General features: G+C 41.3%; 2 protein-coding genes across 7 annotated transcripts in view; both read left to right on the top strand.

The window, feature by feature from the left end:
• LOC137253177 (serine incorporator 1-like) overlaps positions 1–18964 on the top strand; it is a 63774-nt gene that overhangs the window by 27803 nt on the left and 17007 nt on the right. The gene's annotated exons all lie outside the window — the stretch shown is intronic.
• Positions 714–6112, top strand: LOC137253183 (elongation factor-like GTPase 1). The gene is made up of 5 exons (XM_067789707.1): positions 714–939; positions 1012–1358; positions 1416–1704; positions 5178–5958; positions 6013–6112. Exons 3-5 carry the CDS (start codon positions 1615–1617, stop codon positions 6081–6083), a joined length of 942 nt encoding a protein of 313 aa, XP_067645808.1. The 5' UTR covers positions 714–939; positions 1012–1358; positions 1416–1614; the 3' UTR covers positions 6084–6112.

Below are 18964 nucleotides of genomic sequence, written 5' to 3'. Positions count from 1 at the left end.
AAGGTTGATGTTGTTGAAGGCGTCTGTCCACAAACGCGCGCATGCTTGGAGCAAGTCTATAAGGAAGAGCTCAAACCTGTTTTAGTTTTAAATAAAATTGATCGACTTATAATGGAAATGAAATTGAAACCGCTTGATGCTTATTTCCATATCTCACAAGTATTGGAGCAAGTGAATGCTGGGCTCGGTAGCGTATTTGCATCGGATGTGCTGGCAAAGGAAGATATAACGAATAAGGTATGATAGATATGCTTTGCACAATGTTTGATTGCATAGATACCTTCATAAAAAAGTCTTGATAACATATATTTAAAGGATAACTACGAGTCCGCTTTGGAAGAAGTAGACGATTCAAATTTGTATTTCTCGCCTGCTGCTGGTAATGTAATTTTCTGCTCCGCATACGATGGCTGGGCTTTTTCAGTGAGTGACTTTGCAAAAACATATGCAGAGCGTTTAGAACTAGCACAAACCAAATTAGAGCAAGTACTTTGGGGTGACTTTTATTATAATGCTAAAAAGAAATGTGCTACGCCAGGTGTACAGGAGAAGGCCAAGAAGCCAATGTTTGTACAATTTGTGCTCGAGAATAAATGGAATCTGTATGATATTATAGCTGTGCGCAAAGATAAAGAAAAGCTACCTATTATCGCTGAAAAATTAGGTATTACGTTACAAGCGCGGGATCTACGCGTGTCCGATCCCTAAGCTCAAATAAAAACCGTTCTCGGCCAATGGTTGCCTATCGATCGCACAGTACTAGAGATGGTGGTGCGTCATGTACCAGCACCTAATGTCATATCAGATGAGCGTGCCTCAAGATTGTTGTTTCCACGGAACACCGCCTTAGATGCCTATCCTGCAGAAACTTTAATGCTGAAAGAGGAATTCAAGCGTTGCAATGATCAAAGTAAAAATATTATTGTTTTTGTTTCTAAGGTACCACCGCTAATATGCCTTCTTATTATTCCGCGAAATTAATTTGAAATTCTCTCTTATACATATTCACAGATGACACCCGTTCACATCTCACAACTACCGCAAAACAAACCAAAGCGCTTGAATGAATCTGAACTGCAGGCGCGTAGAGATGAGGTGCGTCGACGTATAGAAGAACGTAAACAAATCGCTGAACAAACTGAACTGGAAAATCTTACCGCTGGTGTTGAGACGTTAAATGTAGAGGAAACGACTGTTGCGGTCACAACAGAGTATACTGCGCAAGCAGAAACCGAGCCAGAGCAAACAGAAAAGGCTGATTTTGCATTTATTGCTTTTGCGCGCATATTTAGTGGAACTTTGAAACCTGGCATGCGTTTGTAGAATTTAGCACCTAAACACGATCCACGAAATAAAGAGTACATAAAAAACATCTCACTACTTGTTTTTTAATTAATCAATTTTTGAAATTTCAGCCAGTTTAATTTGGACTCGCCATATATCAGCGAAGTTACAATAAGTGATCTGTACTTGTTTATAGGTGGTGAATTTCAAGCGCTTGATGAAGTACCGGCTGGTAATATTGTTGGCATTGGTGGTTTGGATCAGGATATTGTTAAAACAGCAACACTAAGTAGTACTATCAATTGTACTTCATTCAGTGAGCTGAATGTTATGGCTACACCAATTTTGCGAGTGGCAATTGAACCTGTGCATCCACAAGATTTTACTAAACTTGCGAAGGGTCTGAAGCTCTTGAATCAGGTAAAATATAAAGAAGTTTGCGCAGATTCTGCCTTCAGAGAAAGTGAAAGTTTATAAGGTACACTAGCATTTAAACGTGTGCTAAAACTGAAATATGTTTAGGCTTCCATCTGCGTACAAAATATGATTTGTCAAGGTTAAATAGACTTATAGTTGTAAGGCTAAATGTTCCAGGAAACAAAAGTAGCTCTGAAATAGACTTCATCGTCACCGAAAAACGCACTTTCATAAACTTCAAAAAAGGGAAAGTGGGAAGAATATAAATCTGCAACAGACAGCAGCTTTGCTGCCCTCCCTATCCCGACTGATGCCCGCCAAGGGGAGCGTGCCTTCCGTAAGGTCATTGAATCCGCCTCGGCACATTTCATTCCCGCCGGGAGAATTCCCGAAATACGGACCCACTTCCCGGCGGAGGCCGCGAGCTTAGCGAGGGAACGCGACCTTATAAGACAGCTTGATCCAGGCGACCCCCAAATAAGGGATATAAACCAGCGCATCAGATTGCTTGTGGACGAACACAAGCGGGCGAAATGGGAAGAGCACCTAAGAGGTTGTAACCTCTCTACCGGTGTAGGTAAACTTTGGTCCACCGTAAAGTCCCTATCGAATCCGACTAAGCACAAAGACAAAGTTTCCATCGCCTTTGGCGATAAGGTGCTGTCGGATGCGAAAAAATGCGCGAGCGCTTTCTGCCGACAATATATAATGCATCCTACGGTCGACAAAGATAGACGGAGAGCCAATAGACACGCACATAAACACAAATTCAGCGCGTCACCAATCACCATCACCGCTAGAGAGGTTGAGGACGCCATTGGTCGCGCTAAACCATCCAAAGCAATGGGCCCAGACGGCATAGCCATGCCGATGCTTAAAAACCTAGGAAAAGAGGGTTTCAAATATTTAGCGCATGTCTTCAACCTGTCTCTCTCCGCCTTTGCCATACCCGAGAAATGGAAAATGGCCAAGGTGGTCCCGCTACTAAAGCCTGGGAAACCAGCTAACGTAGGTGAGTCATATCGTCCGATATCTCTCCTATCGCCAGTGGCAAAGACGCTTGAAGCCATTTTGCTCCCTTATTTCCAAGCACATTTGCAGCTAGCCCCTCATCAGCATGGCTTCAGAAAACTCCATACCACTACCTCCGCGCTAAATGTCATTAGCACCCAGATAAATTGCGGTTTGAATCAATGCCCCCACCATAGAACAGTACTCGTAGCGCTAGACCTATCAAAAGCCTTTGATACGGTCAACCATGGCTCATTACTGCAAGACCTGGAAGGGTCTACCCTTCCCCCATGTCTTAAAAGGTGGACCGCAAATTATCTGGGTGGTCGGCAGGCATCTGTGCAATTCAGAAACGAAACATCAAAACCAAGGAGAATTAAACAAGGGGTGCCACAGTGTGGTGTCCTATCCCCACTTTTGTTTAATTTCTACATATCTAAGCTACCTTCACCACCGGAAGGAGTCACAATCGTTTCCTACGCCGATGACTGCACAATAATGGCCACAGGCCCAGGTCCAGAGATCGATGAGCTATGCAATAAAATAAACGGCTATCTCCCTGATCTCTCCAGTTTTTTCGCCTCGCGAAACCTGGAATTGTCACCGACTAAATCTTCCGCGACCTTATTTACAACATGGACGCCCCAAATGTCGACCATATTGAACATCCATGTCGATGGCACTACGCTACCGACTGTCCTACACCCCAAAATCTTGGGTGTGACGTTTGATCAGGATCTACATTTTGGTGCGCACGCAACCGCAATTGTTCCGAGAATTCAGAGCCGTAATAAAATCCTCAAATCCCTTGCTGGCAGTACATGTGGAAAAGATAAAGAAACGATCATGACCACATACAAAGCAATTAGCCAGGCGATTACGTGCTACGCGTCACCCATATGGTCGCCAAGCCTAAAAACTACCCACAGGACGAAACTACAGGCCTGCCAAAATACTGCTCTCAGAATCGCCACGGGCTGTCCTCTTATGTCCCCAGAACACCAACTGCATAATGAGGCGAGAATACTCCCCATCAGGGAGTGAAATGAGATGCTGACCAAACAGTTTCTGTTGAATACCCAGAAACCTGGGCATCCCAACAGACATCTGATTGACGAACCAGCACCGCCTAGGGGCCTAAGGAGTCATCTCCGTAAGCATTTTGAGGAAATACGGCACCTGAGAACCCAGCCGTATGAAGCGGAAAAACACAAGCAGGTCCTTGGTGAACTCCATAGACAGGCGTCGGACCTTTATGTCGGGAATTGCCCGGTGAATCCAGTACTTCCCCAGGGAAACGCGTGTCACTCTTGCTCAACTTCGTTCTGGATACTGTAACAGGTTAAACTCGTACCTATCCAGAATCAACCCCGACATACAAAATGTATGCCCCGCTTGCAATGTGTCCCCACATGACACCAACCATCTCTTTAATTGTAATGTGGAACCAACGCCTCTAACACCCCTTTCCTTATGGTCCACCCCTGTTGAAACGGCAAGTTTCCTTGGACTCCCGTTAGAGGATATTGATGACAATTTGTGATCGGTCGCGGCTATTAGGTGGGGCGAGCATTGCTACAACAACAACAACAACAGCTCTGAAATAGTCCCGAATTTATTCCTAAAATAATAATCGATAAAAGTCCCGATATGAGCCGGAGATAGTCCAAAATAGTGCGGAGTGATTACAAATTCAAAAAAAGATCGAAAACAGTCCCGAAGTGATCCGGATATGGTTCCAAAATACTATCCAGATGGTTACGAAATAGTCTCGAAGTTATTTCTTTGAAATAAGCCCGAAATGATCCAGAGATAGTCACGAAAGTACCCCCGAATGGATAACAAATACAAATACAAATACAAACTGTCACCAAAGTATCCCATAACACAATCCTGAAACAGTCCCAAAAAGATGCCGAAATGATCCCAATAGAGTCCCGAAATTGCTTAAAAATAGCCCAGAAAGCATCTCAAAAACAATTACGAAATGGTGATGAAATAGTTCCGAAATGATTCCGAAATAGTCCCGAAATTACTCCGAACTAGTTCCGAAATGGATCCGATACAGCTCTGAAATCACGCTAAACACATCATTAAAATGTTCTGTAGAAAGCATCGAAATGATTTAAAAAATGGTCAAGAAATAGTCCCGAAGTGATTCCGAATGGATTCAAATGCATCCCGAAGGTTTTCAAAATCCCTTATTAAGTCCAGAAAATAAACTCGAAATAGTTGCGAGTTGGTATTGAAAATAATACCGTACGTCCCGCAATAATTCTAAAGTATCCCGAAAATATTCGAAGATAATCCCGAAGTAAAATAGTTCCGAAAATAGTCGCGAATAATAGGGAAAATGTCTTCAGTCTAGAAGTGGCTACAATATAGTCCCGAAATTATAAATCACAAGAAATTGTATTTAACAAAAGTTATATTTTTACCAATAATTAGAGCCTCTTAAATTCTAGGCCGATGCATGCGTACAAGTCTCCATAGCGCCCACAGGAGAACATCTTATCACAACCCTTGGGGAAGTGCACGTCGAAAAGTGTGTACGCGATTTAGAAGAAAACTATGCAAAAGTTAAGGTGAACGTCTCCAAACCCATAGTTTCATTCCGTGAGACCATAGTACCAGAAGCTACCGTTGATATGGTAAATGAAGCCATTGTTAAAACAGCAAACGCGAAAGATATCACTAAAAAGATCATCACATTACAAACGGCCAATAAGTTAAGCACTTTACGCTTGATAGCACTTCCACTACCACAGGCTGCTGTAGATTTGTTGGAAAAACATATAAGTCTCTTCAAAGAATTGGCAACGAAAGATAAAGGTGCTGCTGTCTCTGAAAAGTATGCAACGCTTTTAGCGCAAATTAAATTTCAACTCACCAATGCAGAGTTTGATTTCAAAGGGTTATCGTATTTTGAGCCAGCTCAGCTTGTCGAACGCATTTGGTCTCTGGGGCCATGTAATTGCGGTACAAATATTCTTTTGAATTTGACCGATTATGAGCATCCGAACTTTTGGAAATCGTTAATTCAGCATGCAGACACCGATGCCGGCGCTAAGATAACAAATGATGTACGTCATGATTATAATAGCTCATTTGTAAATGGGTTTCAATTGGCCACCGCGGCGGGTCCACTCTGTGAGGAACCGATGCAGGGAGTTGCCTTTGTCGTGCTGGAATGGTCTGTAGAAAGTTGTGATGATTTGAATTCAAAATCATATGGTCCATTTTCAGGTTTGTTCTTGTTCAGTTTTGTTTCACTTTTTTAAAGCTCTTTATCGTTTGCAGGACAAGTATTAAATGCATCGAAAGAATCCTGTCGTATGGCATTTCAAGCACAACCCCCAACGTTTAGTTAGTCCTATGTACAGCTGTAATATTGTAGTAAATGCTGAAGTATTAGGTGAGTATATCTTTACATTTATTTTCTGAAAAAATAATTTAAAGTCAACGGTTTCTAAGAGGTTCCAGTGTACCTCTTGTAGATGCATGAAATATAATTTTTAGAATCGATCAAGTATGAGTGCCTGTCATAATAGGCGACTTAAATCCAAATCGCGTAGCCGAGTTGTGCACTGGGTTAGAAACTCGCCTTGTAAAAAGCCCTTTCATTGAAAAAAAAAAACTAAGTAAAAAGATGCTGCTCACGCACGAGATCTTCTTGTAACAATGCACTGCCCCAATTATCAGGTGCGATCACACATCAGTCGATTTTGTTGTAGCAGTGCTTCGACCCATCCAATATGCGCGACCGTTCATTGTCACCAATATCCTGTAACGGGAGACCAAGGCAAGTTGCAGTTTCAACAGGGGTGGACCAGAATGAGAGGAGTGTTAGACTCGTTGGTTCCACATTGCCATTAAAGAGATGGTTGGTGTCATGTGGGGACACATTGCAAGCCGGAGCTACATTATGTATCTTGGCGTTGATTCTGGATAGCTAATAGTTTAACCTGTTACAGTATCCATATCGAATTGAACTAGAGTGACGTGCGTCTCCCTAGGGAGAGTGCGTTGCTCTTCTGGGAGTTCTGGGTATTTTTAGGAACTGCGTTCGCCGCGCAATTCCTGGCATAGAGGTCTGACGCCTTTTTGTGGATTTCACTGATGATCTGTGATAGGCGTGCTTAAGGACTCTTTTTTTATTAGAAACTAAAAAGGACGTGCGATGGCTGCACACGTCCTTATATCAAAGAGAACGAAAATGACACTGATGATGACACAAAGCCGAAACCGGTTTGTCTCGAAACCCAATTTGATAAGGGATGACGGAAAATCGCTCCAATATATATAATTTATCCACCCTGTTGGAAAATCAAAAAAAAAAAAAAATAAGTCAGTTATATCAAAATCATTCTTTGGCGAACTTAACGCCATAGTGCGCGAGCAAACCGATTCCAAAAAGTAACAGTTTCCATAAAATTTGCGATTCAAAAAAAAAAAAAAATGAACAGGTTTCAAGGTAACCGTTTCCAAAAAATGACTGATTCTAAAAAGTTATCGATTCATCGATTCCAAAAGTTATTTAGTCCACAACTGGGACCGGTTCAAAAAAGTAAAGGGTTCCCCAAAAGGTGAAATTTAAAAAAAAAGTAACCAGTTCAAAAAATTAGCTAGTTTGAAATTGCCGACGTTTTAAAAAAGCTAAAAGTTATAAGAAAAGTAAAAAGTAAAAGTAACCTTTTCTAAAAATTAAACGGTTTTATAGAATTACAGGTGCCCAAAAAGTAGCCTCTACCTGTCTCTATAACACATGTTTTAACCCCAAACACAAATAAAAACGTTCTAATATTTATTAAAAAATAATTTAATACAAATTACAAAATATATTTACTCATTATCGGTAATTACTTAAATTAGCCACTAATAAATGCAACTTAAATTTTATTTACTTATAAAATAAATATTATTAACTATATAAAACTGCATCATGTTTTAAAGGTTTTTGATTATATTTTTTTACTTTATCTGGAAATATTTAAAATTACAGCTAACGCACATTTAACTAAATATCTATTAAACTAATAAATTATACTTTTATTGCATTGCATATTATATATGTATATAAATATGAATGTATATATGTGTAAGTGAATGTATGTATGTGAGTAAAATAGAAAAAAATTTCCTTGTTCTACAAAATTGCAAAACAAATTAATCAAAACACGTCGGTTTTGTTATTTTAGAAGCGCTTTAATTAAATTGTTTTTTTTTTTTTTAATATTAAATAAATTAGTTAAATAAACCTATTTATATTTACTTTTTTTATATAATTATATAAATTATATAATTTTTGTTATATAATTTAAGTTAAAACTGCATTTTTTTTATAATAATTTTTAAAATAATGAAAATTTAAATAAAAAATCGGCTTGCTGTCTTAAAATAATTTAGTATATCGACAAACGAGTCTCGATATATGCAACTTAGTTGTTAAGATAGTTTTTTATAATATTATAAATTGCTAAATATATGCATTATGCAGTTATGTATAGTAAATTTAGTGTTTTATGTAGGCTCTCTTAGCTTTGCATATTGTTATTTTTTAATTGAAATTTTTTTGGATTTATTATACGTTAAGAATATAATCTAGTTTTAACTAATGTAAGCTTTTTGTTTAAAAGCGCATTTTTCGGAAAAAATCCGTTTGCACATTTTGTAGTTGGAATCCTAAACCACAATCCAGCATAGCTTCAAAATTCGGACAAAGAAGTTACCGGCTTCAAAAAGGAAACAATTTATGATAAAGTTACCAGTTCATAGAAGCCAAGTGTTCCGAAAATAACCTAATCCAAAAAGGAAATACGTTCCAATTAAGTAAACAGCCCAATAAGTACATAACACATTTAAAAACTTTACTTTTCCAAAAAAGTCTTGTGGTTCCAAAAAAAGGTACTAGTTAAAAAAGGATAACGGTTCCATAATAGCTGAAGATCGAAAAAAGTTTCCGTTTCCAAAAAAGCTACCGCTGACAAAAAGTTGTGTTTCATAAAATTCGATACCATACTTTACCACATCGGCACTTTTCACATTCGAGTATTTCGACTACAGTATCGTATCGAATTTTCGGGGTGAAAGGGCGCGGCTTACTTGCAAGGAAAGAGCTAATCGAACAAACATGTTATTCTGTATGTTTGTCCCTATCTAATTTGTTTCGCGAATGGTAAGAAATTTCATGCTCGAAAATTTGCTAAATGCAAATGCGAATTAAATATTCGGTCAGACAACTGCTCAATCAAAGATGTCATTGATCATTCTTTGTCGGATTTACGTCCGCAACAATTGCATTAATTAAAAAGGTAATAGTAAAATTTTACCGTAACGCAAAGCAAATTTTTTTTGTTTCACAGGCAGTACAAATTGCCTACCTATGACCATTAAGATATGCTTTGTTTTTTTTTTGTTAATTTTTCAGTATGCAACAATTTCGAACGTGTAACAAGAATTGCTTTCTTAACTTTTCATTTTCTTCGCTCATTATGCATATTGCATTCGTATTCATATTCGTTTTAATTCTATACTAGGGTGATAGCCTTAAATTTGAATATGTTTGTATATTAACATTATATAATGTTGCAGAGTCAAAAAAAAATTTTAAAGACAAGGTTGAGGCTACAAATACGTATATTTGGTTCAGTAATGGAACGAACTCACCGCTTTACCCGCTGATATTCGTTGTCGCAATTGGCCTGGCCGCAGGCCTATGTTCGCTGCCCTGTGGTTGTCATTGTAGCTAGTTTATTGTAGCCCATATGGTCGTAGCTGATAAAGATGTGGTAGTATTGTTATCGCCGGTATGGACGCAGCTAATAAAGATGCGCTAGTATTATTATCGCCGGTATGGACGCAGCTGATAAGGATGCGGCTAGTATTGGTGTCGGTGGTACCGCCTGTTGTAGGTGTTAACATTCGTGGCCTCGGACCTATGTTCGCGGCCCCGTTGTGTGCGTTGCAACTGGTGGTGGCGGTACGTCTGGTGGTTGTTGCGCTCGTGGTTGGCGCTAATAAAAGGGTTGGGGAAGGTACTACCGATGGTGATGCTCGTGATAATAGTGGGCGCCGTTGGTGGTGGTTGGCGCTTTATCATATGCTACTGCGTATGGAGTTTGTGGTGGTTTTGGGGTACCATGCAGTCAGCGCAGACCACGTCACAATAATAGGTGGCCGTTGTATGTTGCCATAACGAAAAAGTGAAATTGCGGCTAGTAGTAAAACAGCCGGAATGGCAAATGTAGGTAAATTAACCACTTTCAAATGCAGGTAAGATTTGGTGTACGATGAACAAATGTTGATTATTAGTGGAGGATTATTTACACTGCCTTTGATAAGTCTTTTGATTCCATGGTGCCTTTAACTCGCTTCCTTTGTAGCTGCGGAGCTGACTGTCGCTGCATTTCTTCCAGGCGCGTCACGATTGCGATTTTAATAATATCAAATGTTGCTTGCAGAAAATTAATTCAGTTTTATGTTCGAAAAGTAGTATAGGATTGTTTTCATATGTACAATGCTTATCGGCTTAAAACCAATTAAATTTAAAGTACGCTTAGCCCTTAATTGGAAAATTTAAGAGCACAAAATCACCACGTTTAACCAAACCAGCTCGAAAAAAGGAAAACATTTTTTTTCTTCCTCCGGAACTCGTGGTTTTTTCTTCTTATTCCTCTTTTTTGTTAGCGATCGCCCGTCTGTCTTTTCCTTGTTTTTCGATACTTTTTATCGCAACTTTCGCCACATCACTAGGTGTGTTCGCGTGAACACGCTCCCAAGTGGATCGTAGCCGTAGACCGTAGCAGCAGACCGTAACAATACTTAGAGAGGTTTATACAGTCTGGTTAAACTATTTAACAAGGGTCGATATTTTTGTCAAATTGTAGTATTGAATACTTGAAATAGTTAGCTTTACAACAAGGGCATACATTTTTTTTTATCATTTTAATAATATTTTGTTGCTTTAAAATTATTGAAGTTAGCTCTATAAGTTTTTATTCCTAAAAAGCCGTCTTTATCAATTGAAAAGTTTTAGCGTTCCATTTTGGAGCTCAACCATAAATTTAAAAAAATTAAAAAAAAAAAAATTATTTGCGACAGCAGCCATTGGTCGATTATGCACGAATTGGCTAAAAGATTTCAACTTTTTTTCTTATATCATACAAATACTGTTTAGGTCACAGACCTAAATATATCTATAATTCGCTGCCACCCACACATGTCCGCAGTCACTAGCACACGGGCATGTGTGAGTGGTATTACGTATGTGTATTTTACATTTACCGCTGTGCGCCCGCGGTATAGCAACTTTGTTGCCGGGAAACCCAACGAAGGTGCTGTATCGCGGGTTCACAGGCTTTGTTGCAAAGACGTTCGTCCTCTTTCTATCCAACAGCCAGCGAAGCTACACGGTGTCATCTCACGTTCACGTAAGTGCAATTTTTTTAAATTATTATTATATAACATTTTCTACAACATTTGTTAAAATCATTTCTTAACACTTGTTGTATTGCTATACAATTAATAAAAAAAAGCCCTTTGTAATTAAGTTTATTCACGAAACTTTTCTTGTGTTCTTAATTTCTTCCTTTTTGCCTACACCTATATTTTTTATAATTACGTGGGTGCGCGCCGCTGCCACCACGCTATTGTACATATTGTAACGATTCTACTGCAAATCCTCTTATTTGCAATCTTCTGCTGAGTTCGAATCACTAAACTGTTGAATAAATAACTCCAATATTGAATAATGGAAAAATGGCCTTTATTAAAGTACTTCACAATAAAGGCTCAATTACTGATACTTAGCATAGACTTGACTTGACTTGAGAACTGTCACTTACAGGTCTGTTAAATGAACATTGCATGTTACTAATTACTCAAAACTTGGCAACACTTAACTTGACTTAGAAGTCTGTTGAATTTTGATTTTCTATGTAAGTTCTAAGTGACGTTTACATTATGAGATGCCATTTGTTTGTTTCCATTTCATTTTGACATTTTGTCATACAAATTGACATTTATTTAAAAATAAATTTCAACGCTGATTATGATGCCAGATTGTATGTGCCAAGTGGAGTATAATCGTGGCTAAGTTGCCAAGCTTACGCCAAGTCAAGTCAAGTCTATGCTAAGTATCAGTAATGGAGCCTTAACACTCAAACTGTGCAACGAATAGCTTGCTTAATAACCAAACTGATTGAGAGCTCAAATCAAACTACTATTCAAAATAATACTGCTCTTGCTCGCTAAATAGCGTCTTAGTAGAAACTGCTTGACAACTCAAATCAAACTGAATTCCAGCGCCTCTACAATTGTCGCCTTTTATACTCTTTGATTTCAACCTTCGCATCTTCTAGAATCTACTAGTCCAGCAGCTCTCAAACTTCTCAGCTGTAACTACAATTGCACAATTTTATAGTTTTTCTCATTGCATACTTATAGGAGTATCTCAGATATATGCATGTGTTAGTGCATTGACTCTCCGCTGCTCGTATACGTACATGGTACATATATGTAGACGCAGTTATTTTTTCGTTTATGTAGATACATACTGATTGAATTATTGATGTGCATTCACGTCACTGCTTAGCATCGGTTTAGAAACGGCAGCACTCCTTAGTTTTGCTAATATTCGTAACAATATGAATCAATATTGCTTGCTTCGAACGACAAGAAGAAAATAATATACGTGCATGTAATACATATTGCTATCGCAATTTCATCTTTATTGCTTTTGTAACAAATTTTCTTAGTACATATTACATATTATTATCATTATACTATGCGCATTATACCAATTTGACATTTTTTTTGAATTTAAATTTTGAATGTTGTAACGGTCTGTCCGTGACATCCGGTTCGGCCGGATGTTGTTTCAGTTTGAATTTATAAGTGGTTTGAGTCGGTCTCTGCGCTTTTTTGTCAGTTTTTTTTAAAGGCATAATAGGAACTTTTTTCTGTTTATGGCGCAGGAACAGTAAGGTTGGCAAGGACCCGCCCCAGCCGACAATGACTAGCCATTGTGCACCAACACATCATGCCGACCGCCTTCCTACTGCTTCCATCGTAAATGCGAATCCATAACAGATGGCGCCCAACGTGGTTCCTGAGGCGCCGGGTGCGAGGGTTACTCCTGGTCAAACTGTGAAGTTGACCATCCCACCAGTCCGGGGTGAGCAGCCGCAGGAGCAGCCACCTGCGTTGCGGTGGGATGGTTTGACGAATCAGGGTGTCCGGAGTGATCATCGTCTCCGGTAGCTGAGGGTTCCACGAGACTTAACGTCAGTCCTCCGGATTTTTTTTATTTCACCCGGTGAGGCAGCGCTGAACGCACTTAATTTTTTTAGTAATTGGCGTTTTTTTTTGTCTTCCTGGAAGTTGTCCGTAGTCGGCTTTGGAAATAAATGTGTCCGCTAAATTGGGTTTTTTTTGTGTACAAATTTTTTTTAGTTTTAGTCGAATTAGTGTTGTCTGGAGTGAGTGTGTGTGTGCGTGTGGTAAGGACCCCAGCTCATCCCACGTCCCAGGTGGTAAAGTAGAATACCACCTGGATTGTGACGGGTTGAGCTGGGATCCCAAGTGGCACTCCTTCCTGTTCCACCAGACTGGGGGAGCGGCTCCGAAACCGCTCCACCCATTGCGGCGGAGGCAGGAGGGGTGTCCAGTGAGAATGGACGGGAGGCCTCAACACCCCCAACCAGTCCCAGGGGCGAGCCCCTGGAGACTGCCCCTGCGTTGCGGCTGGGCGTGTTGAGACCAACCCGTGTGTGCCTGGAGTGACCCTAGTGGCCCCAACCAGTCTCGGAGGGGGCCTTAAGACCACCTCCCATTGCGGTTGGGAGCACTAGGGACAGGTATGAATGGATTTGTGTTGTTTCTTTTTGTATTTTCCTGTAGCCTGAGTGTCTTCTGGAGGGTTGAGATGTCAGCATTCCCATTGATTGTATAATATATATAGATATTTAACTAATCACCCTTTTCCAGCTCGAAATATTCTTCGATACGATTATCGAATAAATATTGGTAATATTTATTCTCGCGAATTTTCCTTATTCCCTCGCGCAATATTTTTTATATATATATAAATTTTTAAATTAGAATAGAAGAAAGAAAAAATTTAGACAACTGCCAAAGCTTGTTGTATATATCCATTTCGGGAACTGCTAAATTCCTTCATCGGCAACGTTTAGGCGCCGCTGCTATAACCATTCAGCCATCACAGCGGTTTTTTGTTTGTCTTCATTAATCCTACTTCTATCCTGGTTCGTGCCAATTGATATTCACAATACTGCGACATCTGTTGCAGAATGGCTGTGAAAATTGGACTTGTTTTTTCTTTCTTCTATTCTAATTTAAAAATTTTTTCAATTAAGAAAAAATTTATCATAACAATAATAATGATAAAAAATTATTGTTAGGCCTTGAGCTCGATTCGAACCCGCGATCTTAAAATCAGTAGGCCGATATAACAACAAAAATTATAAATTTTTCTTTAAAACCAATCATCGTATAGGATATAGGGTAAACCTAACTGCTGTATATCTTATTTAAGCAGAAGTATATAAAATACCAAACTACGACCTAACAAATAAATTTTTTTTCACCGAATTATAATGTCGCGTGACCAGTCATTTGGGCAACCGGGCCGGAATACTCCGTTCGGGAGTGCGGGGAACTTTAGAGGGCACCAGAACCGGAGCGGAAATAATAGGGGGGCTTTCCCCAAGTCCAAGCGTCCTTTGGTGGTACACACCCCAGTAGGTGGACCATACGGAGATCTCGCGATAAATTGGACAGACCTGGAAGTACCAGTAATCCGAATGCGCCCCTATTAAACGCGCATGATATCTCGGGGCTAGTGACCAATGTGTCGACCTACGCACCGGATGGAGCTGGAGCCTTACCATTACACCAAGGAGTTGGAAACTTTAGAGAAGCTGCAGGTGACCGGGCGAATACCCCAGGGATGCAGAACGAAGCTACTCGTGGAGACTCGTGGGTGGAAGTGCTACACAAACTGTGCCAGGCTTCGCAGGAGGAAATGCGGAGGGAGATGGGATCGATCAGAAACAATATGGACCAGCTCAACGCCGCTTTCGAATCTGCGCAGCAATCAATTCATCAAAACCGGAACGCAAATAGGACGGACCGTAACCCACTCCAAACAGTAGTACCACCAATGTACCCTGCTCCGAGCAGCATAGTAGTGAAACCGCAGGAGTGGAAAATCTCGTTCGACGGCACTGGGAGCGCAGCAGATTTCCTTTTTAAGCTGAACACCTTGTGTGAGCGCACACAATGCACGGACGAACAAATAATGGCTAGTTTCCACCTGTTTCTTTCCGGGCGGGCCGAAGAATGGTACTGGCTGTTCACGAAACAAAACCCAAATGCGACATATGCATTTTTGTGCTACTCATTGAAAAGAGAGTTCGGTACTTTGAAAACTGACCACGAGATCATGATGGAGATCTCCATGCGCAAGCAGAAAGCAAGTGAGTGCTATGACGTGTTCCACACGGGCATAATTTCCTTGAACGCGCGCTTAAGAGAACCCATGTCGGAGGTTCTACTGATTGACATAATAAAAAGAAATGTCAACAGTAGCCTTAAGCTGATGCTTTGCAACGGAGATGTAAGGACCCTTCATGATCTACGCGATGTAGCACGCAGAGGTGAACAAGTGCTGAAAGAAAGCAAGCTGTTGGGAGCCACGTACCCAGGACGGCATGTAAACGAAGCACGCGTGACAACCCCGGACATGAGGATGGAAGGCGAGGATTGCGAAATGGATCCGCAGATAGAGGCGCTGGAATATCGACGTAACAGGAGACCGGACTATTCGGGAATCCAATACTGGAATTGCCAGGCAATGGGTCACTCATACATATAGTGCGAGGAACCCATTAGGAATCCTTTTTGTTTTAAATGTGGCCATAGGGGAGTATTAACTCCAAAATGTCCTAGGCACCATCGCAGGCAGGGAAACCTGTACCCGAGCGAGAAGGCGGGGGAACCTCGTTCGGCTTCATAGCTCCCACACCACCCGGTGCTGGAGGGGTCATCCCGTGCACCGAACCAGAGGGTGAATCTCTGCATGGAGGTGGTGAGCTTCCGAGGTGCAGTAATACCCTGGCAGAAGAACCCTCAAACGTAATAATAACTTACCCTGACAGTACGAACAATTCGAATAGTTCTGAATCCGAGAGTCAAGCGTCCTCATCCGCGATGGGCGAACCGACCAGAATTCTGCAACGCCAGCATAGGGATGTCGCTTGTCAAACGCAATTTTCACCAAGTCTAGAAGAAAGGGAACCTAGGTATGAGCGAATAAGACATACCATTTTTGAACAATACCCGGTATCGGACAATATTTTGAAGTGCAGGAAGAGATACCACAGGAGAGTACAGGAGCGTGGATTGCTGCAAGCCACTACGTTAACGCTTACAGAGGATGAAAGGCCTCTCGTAAAGGCTAAAATGAAAGATAGTTTTATTTTAGGGTTGTTGGACTCGGGAACCAACGTCTCCATCTTAGGAAAAAATGGATTCGAATTCCTAGAAGATAACGGCTTCGATTATCAGCCCTTACATGCGTTCGTATATACCGCGGGCGGATACAAGCAAAAAATTTTAGGCTCAGTATCTCTACCGGTCACCTTCAAAAATACCACAAAGGTTATTCGTTTTTACCTTGTTCCTTCATTGCTCCAAGAAGCGTACTTCGGAGTAGATTTTTGGAGAGCATTTGCGTTAGCTCCCGAAATATTGCCAAGCGTAGAGTGCATAGAGATTAGACCTGAAAAGGAAGAAGAACTTTACCTCCATGAATTGTCACCAGCCCGGAAATTAGAATTGCAAAAGGTCATCGAGACGTTTCCTTCGTACGAGAAGTTTGGCCTAGAGCATCACATTGACACCGGTGATGCCGTTCCCATAAAAAGCAAACATTTCCCTCTTTCGCCACCGAGGCAAGACGAAGCTTTCAGCGAACTAGACAGGTTACTCGAATTGGGAGTGATAGAAGAATCAAACTCTCCATGGTGTAGTCTTGTAGTACTGGTCCGAAAACCAGGTAAAGTTAGGCTGTGCATAGATTCGAGGAAGGTCAACGCGGTGACTAAGAAGGACTCATACCCCCTGCCTCATATCAACGGCTTATTGAGCAGACTGAAAGATACGCATTTTATTAGTGGCATTGATCTGAAGGACGCGTTCTTCCAGATCAAATTGACAGAGTCCTCTAAGGAAAAAACAGCATTCGCAGTTCCGGGGAGGCCTCTGTACCACTTCAAGGTAATGCCATTTGGTCTGTGCAATGGACCGCAGACTATGAGTAGGCTGATGGACAGGGCAATCCCTTCGCGTCTGCGAGAGAACGTCTTTGTCTACCTGGACGACCTGATGGTATGCAGCACTAATTTTGAAGACCACCTGAAATTGCTAGCGGAAGTGGCCAAATGTTTGAGAGGCGCAGGGCTGACAATAAACGTGAAGAAAAGTAAATTTTGTCAGAAGGAAATACGCTACTTAGGGTACTTGATAGGCAGCGGGTGTTTGAAAGTGGATCCGGGAAAAATAGAAGCAATACAAAACTTCCCGATCCCTAAATCCCCTCGGCAGGTGCGTAGGTTTGTGGGCATGGCGAATTGGTACAGGGCGTTTATTACCAATTTTGCTGACTTGGCAGGTCCCTTGACCGACTGTCTCCCTATGTCATCAGGCCCGTTCAAGCTTACCTCTGAAGCTATAGAGGCCTTCGAAAAACTAAAAGTAGTCTTGAGTTCCGCTCCTGTCTTGGCCCAACCAGACTTTTCCAAAGAATTCGTAATACAATGCGACGCTTCCAAAATAGGTGTTGGCGGAGTGTTGTTCCAGGTCGATGACGAGGGCGCTGAGCATCCGATCGCGTTTGTGTCGAAAAAGCTGAATAATGCTCAACGCAATTATACGGTAACCGAGCTGGAATGTCCCGCCGCCATAATCAGCGTGAAGCGCTTCCGACCCTATGTTGAGGGATTACCGTTTCGGATTATCACGGGCCACTCCAGTCTCAAGTGGTTAATGACACAAAAGGACTTGAGCGGGAGGTTGGCGAGGTGGTTGCTCTTACTGCAAAGATACGACTTTAAAATGGAACATCGTAAGGGCACCCTGAATCTAGTACCAGATGCGCTGTCGCGGTTTGATGCCGATGAGTTGACTTTCACCACCACACCCGGGGAAATAGATTTAGTCTCTCCCGAATTTAGCAGCAACGAATATTTGGACTTGATTCGGACCGTCACCGAAAACGAGGAATCGCTTCCGGATTTACGAGTGGTGGACGGGGTAATTTTCAAACGAGTTAAATTTCGTAAGGGAGTGGAAGGGGAAGAAGACTCGCTGTGGCGATTATGGTTGCCGAAAGGTTTGACAGAGGAAGCAGTGAGATTAGCGCATGACGCTAACCGCAGTTACCATGGCGGGTGGCAGAAAACCTTAGAACGTGTTAGGCAGAAGTACTTCTGGCCGCAGCAGTCTAAGGACGTCAGGGACTACGTCCAGCGTTGTGATACCTGCAAATCGGTAAAACCTACTAACCAACAGTCGAGACCACCTATAGGGAGTACCTTCGAATCCGAAAGGCCATTTCAGCGATTATATTGTGATTTCCTAGGGCCGTATCCAAGATCTAAACGGCGCAATCAATTTCTTTTTATAGTATTAGACCATCTTTCAAAATACGTTTGGCTAAAGCCCATGCAGAGATCCACCACTGTTAACGTTATAAATTACTTCGCTTCCGAAATTTTTCCAGCTGTAGGGGTCCCTGAATTTATTCACAGTGACAATGGTAAGCAGTTTATCTCGAAGGAAATGAACCAATTTTTTGCAAATTACGGGGTGACGCGTTAATAGAGAAATTGTTTCGAAGATTAGGATTTTCCTGAAAGATAAACCCGACCATACCGATTGGGATAAGCATATACCCGAGCTTTTATCTGTTTTGAGAAGTGATTTCCATATGGCGATTCAGTGCTCTCCATACTTTGCATTATATGGCCAAAATATGGTTCAACATGCCTCAACGTACAAAATTTTAGAGAAACTCGGCAGCCTTCGGGAAGACCAGGTTCCGATAGTAAGCAGAACTGACAAGTTGACTAATATTCGTGAGCAGATCCGTAGAAATTTAGATCAGGCCAAGGATAGGGGAGTAACCACCTATAACAAGCGCTCTAGGCAAGTCAACTACAAGGAAGGCAGG

The sequence above is a fragment of the Eurosta solidaginis genome, chromosome 5 (assembly GCF_040869045.1).
Source record: "Eurosta solidaginis isolate ZX-2024a chromosome 5, ASM4086904v1, whole genome shotgun sequence".
NCBI classification, from domain to species: Eukaryota; Metazoa; Arthropoda; class Insecta; order Diptera; family Tephritidae; genus Eurosta; species Eurosta solidaginis.
This window is presented reverse-complemented; position numbering and strand designations above follow the sequence as displayed.

What these genes read in the sequence shown, in the direction of transcription:
- LOC137253183 (XM_067789707.1), top strand. Translation starts at nt 1,615, where the DNA reads ATGGCTACACCAATTTTGCGAGTGGCAATTGAACCTGTGCATCCACAA. An exon ending in GTCTGAAGCTCTTGAATCAG is followed by an intron (nt 1,705 to 5,177) that starts GTAAAATATAAA and finishes CTTAAATTCTAG; the next exon opens with GCCGATGCATGCGTACAAGT. An exon ending in ATCATATGGTCCATTTTCAG is followed by an intron (nt 5,959 to 6,012) that starts GTTTGTTCTTGT and finishes TATCGTTTGCAG; the next exon opens with GACAAGTATTAAATGCATCG.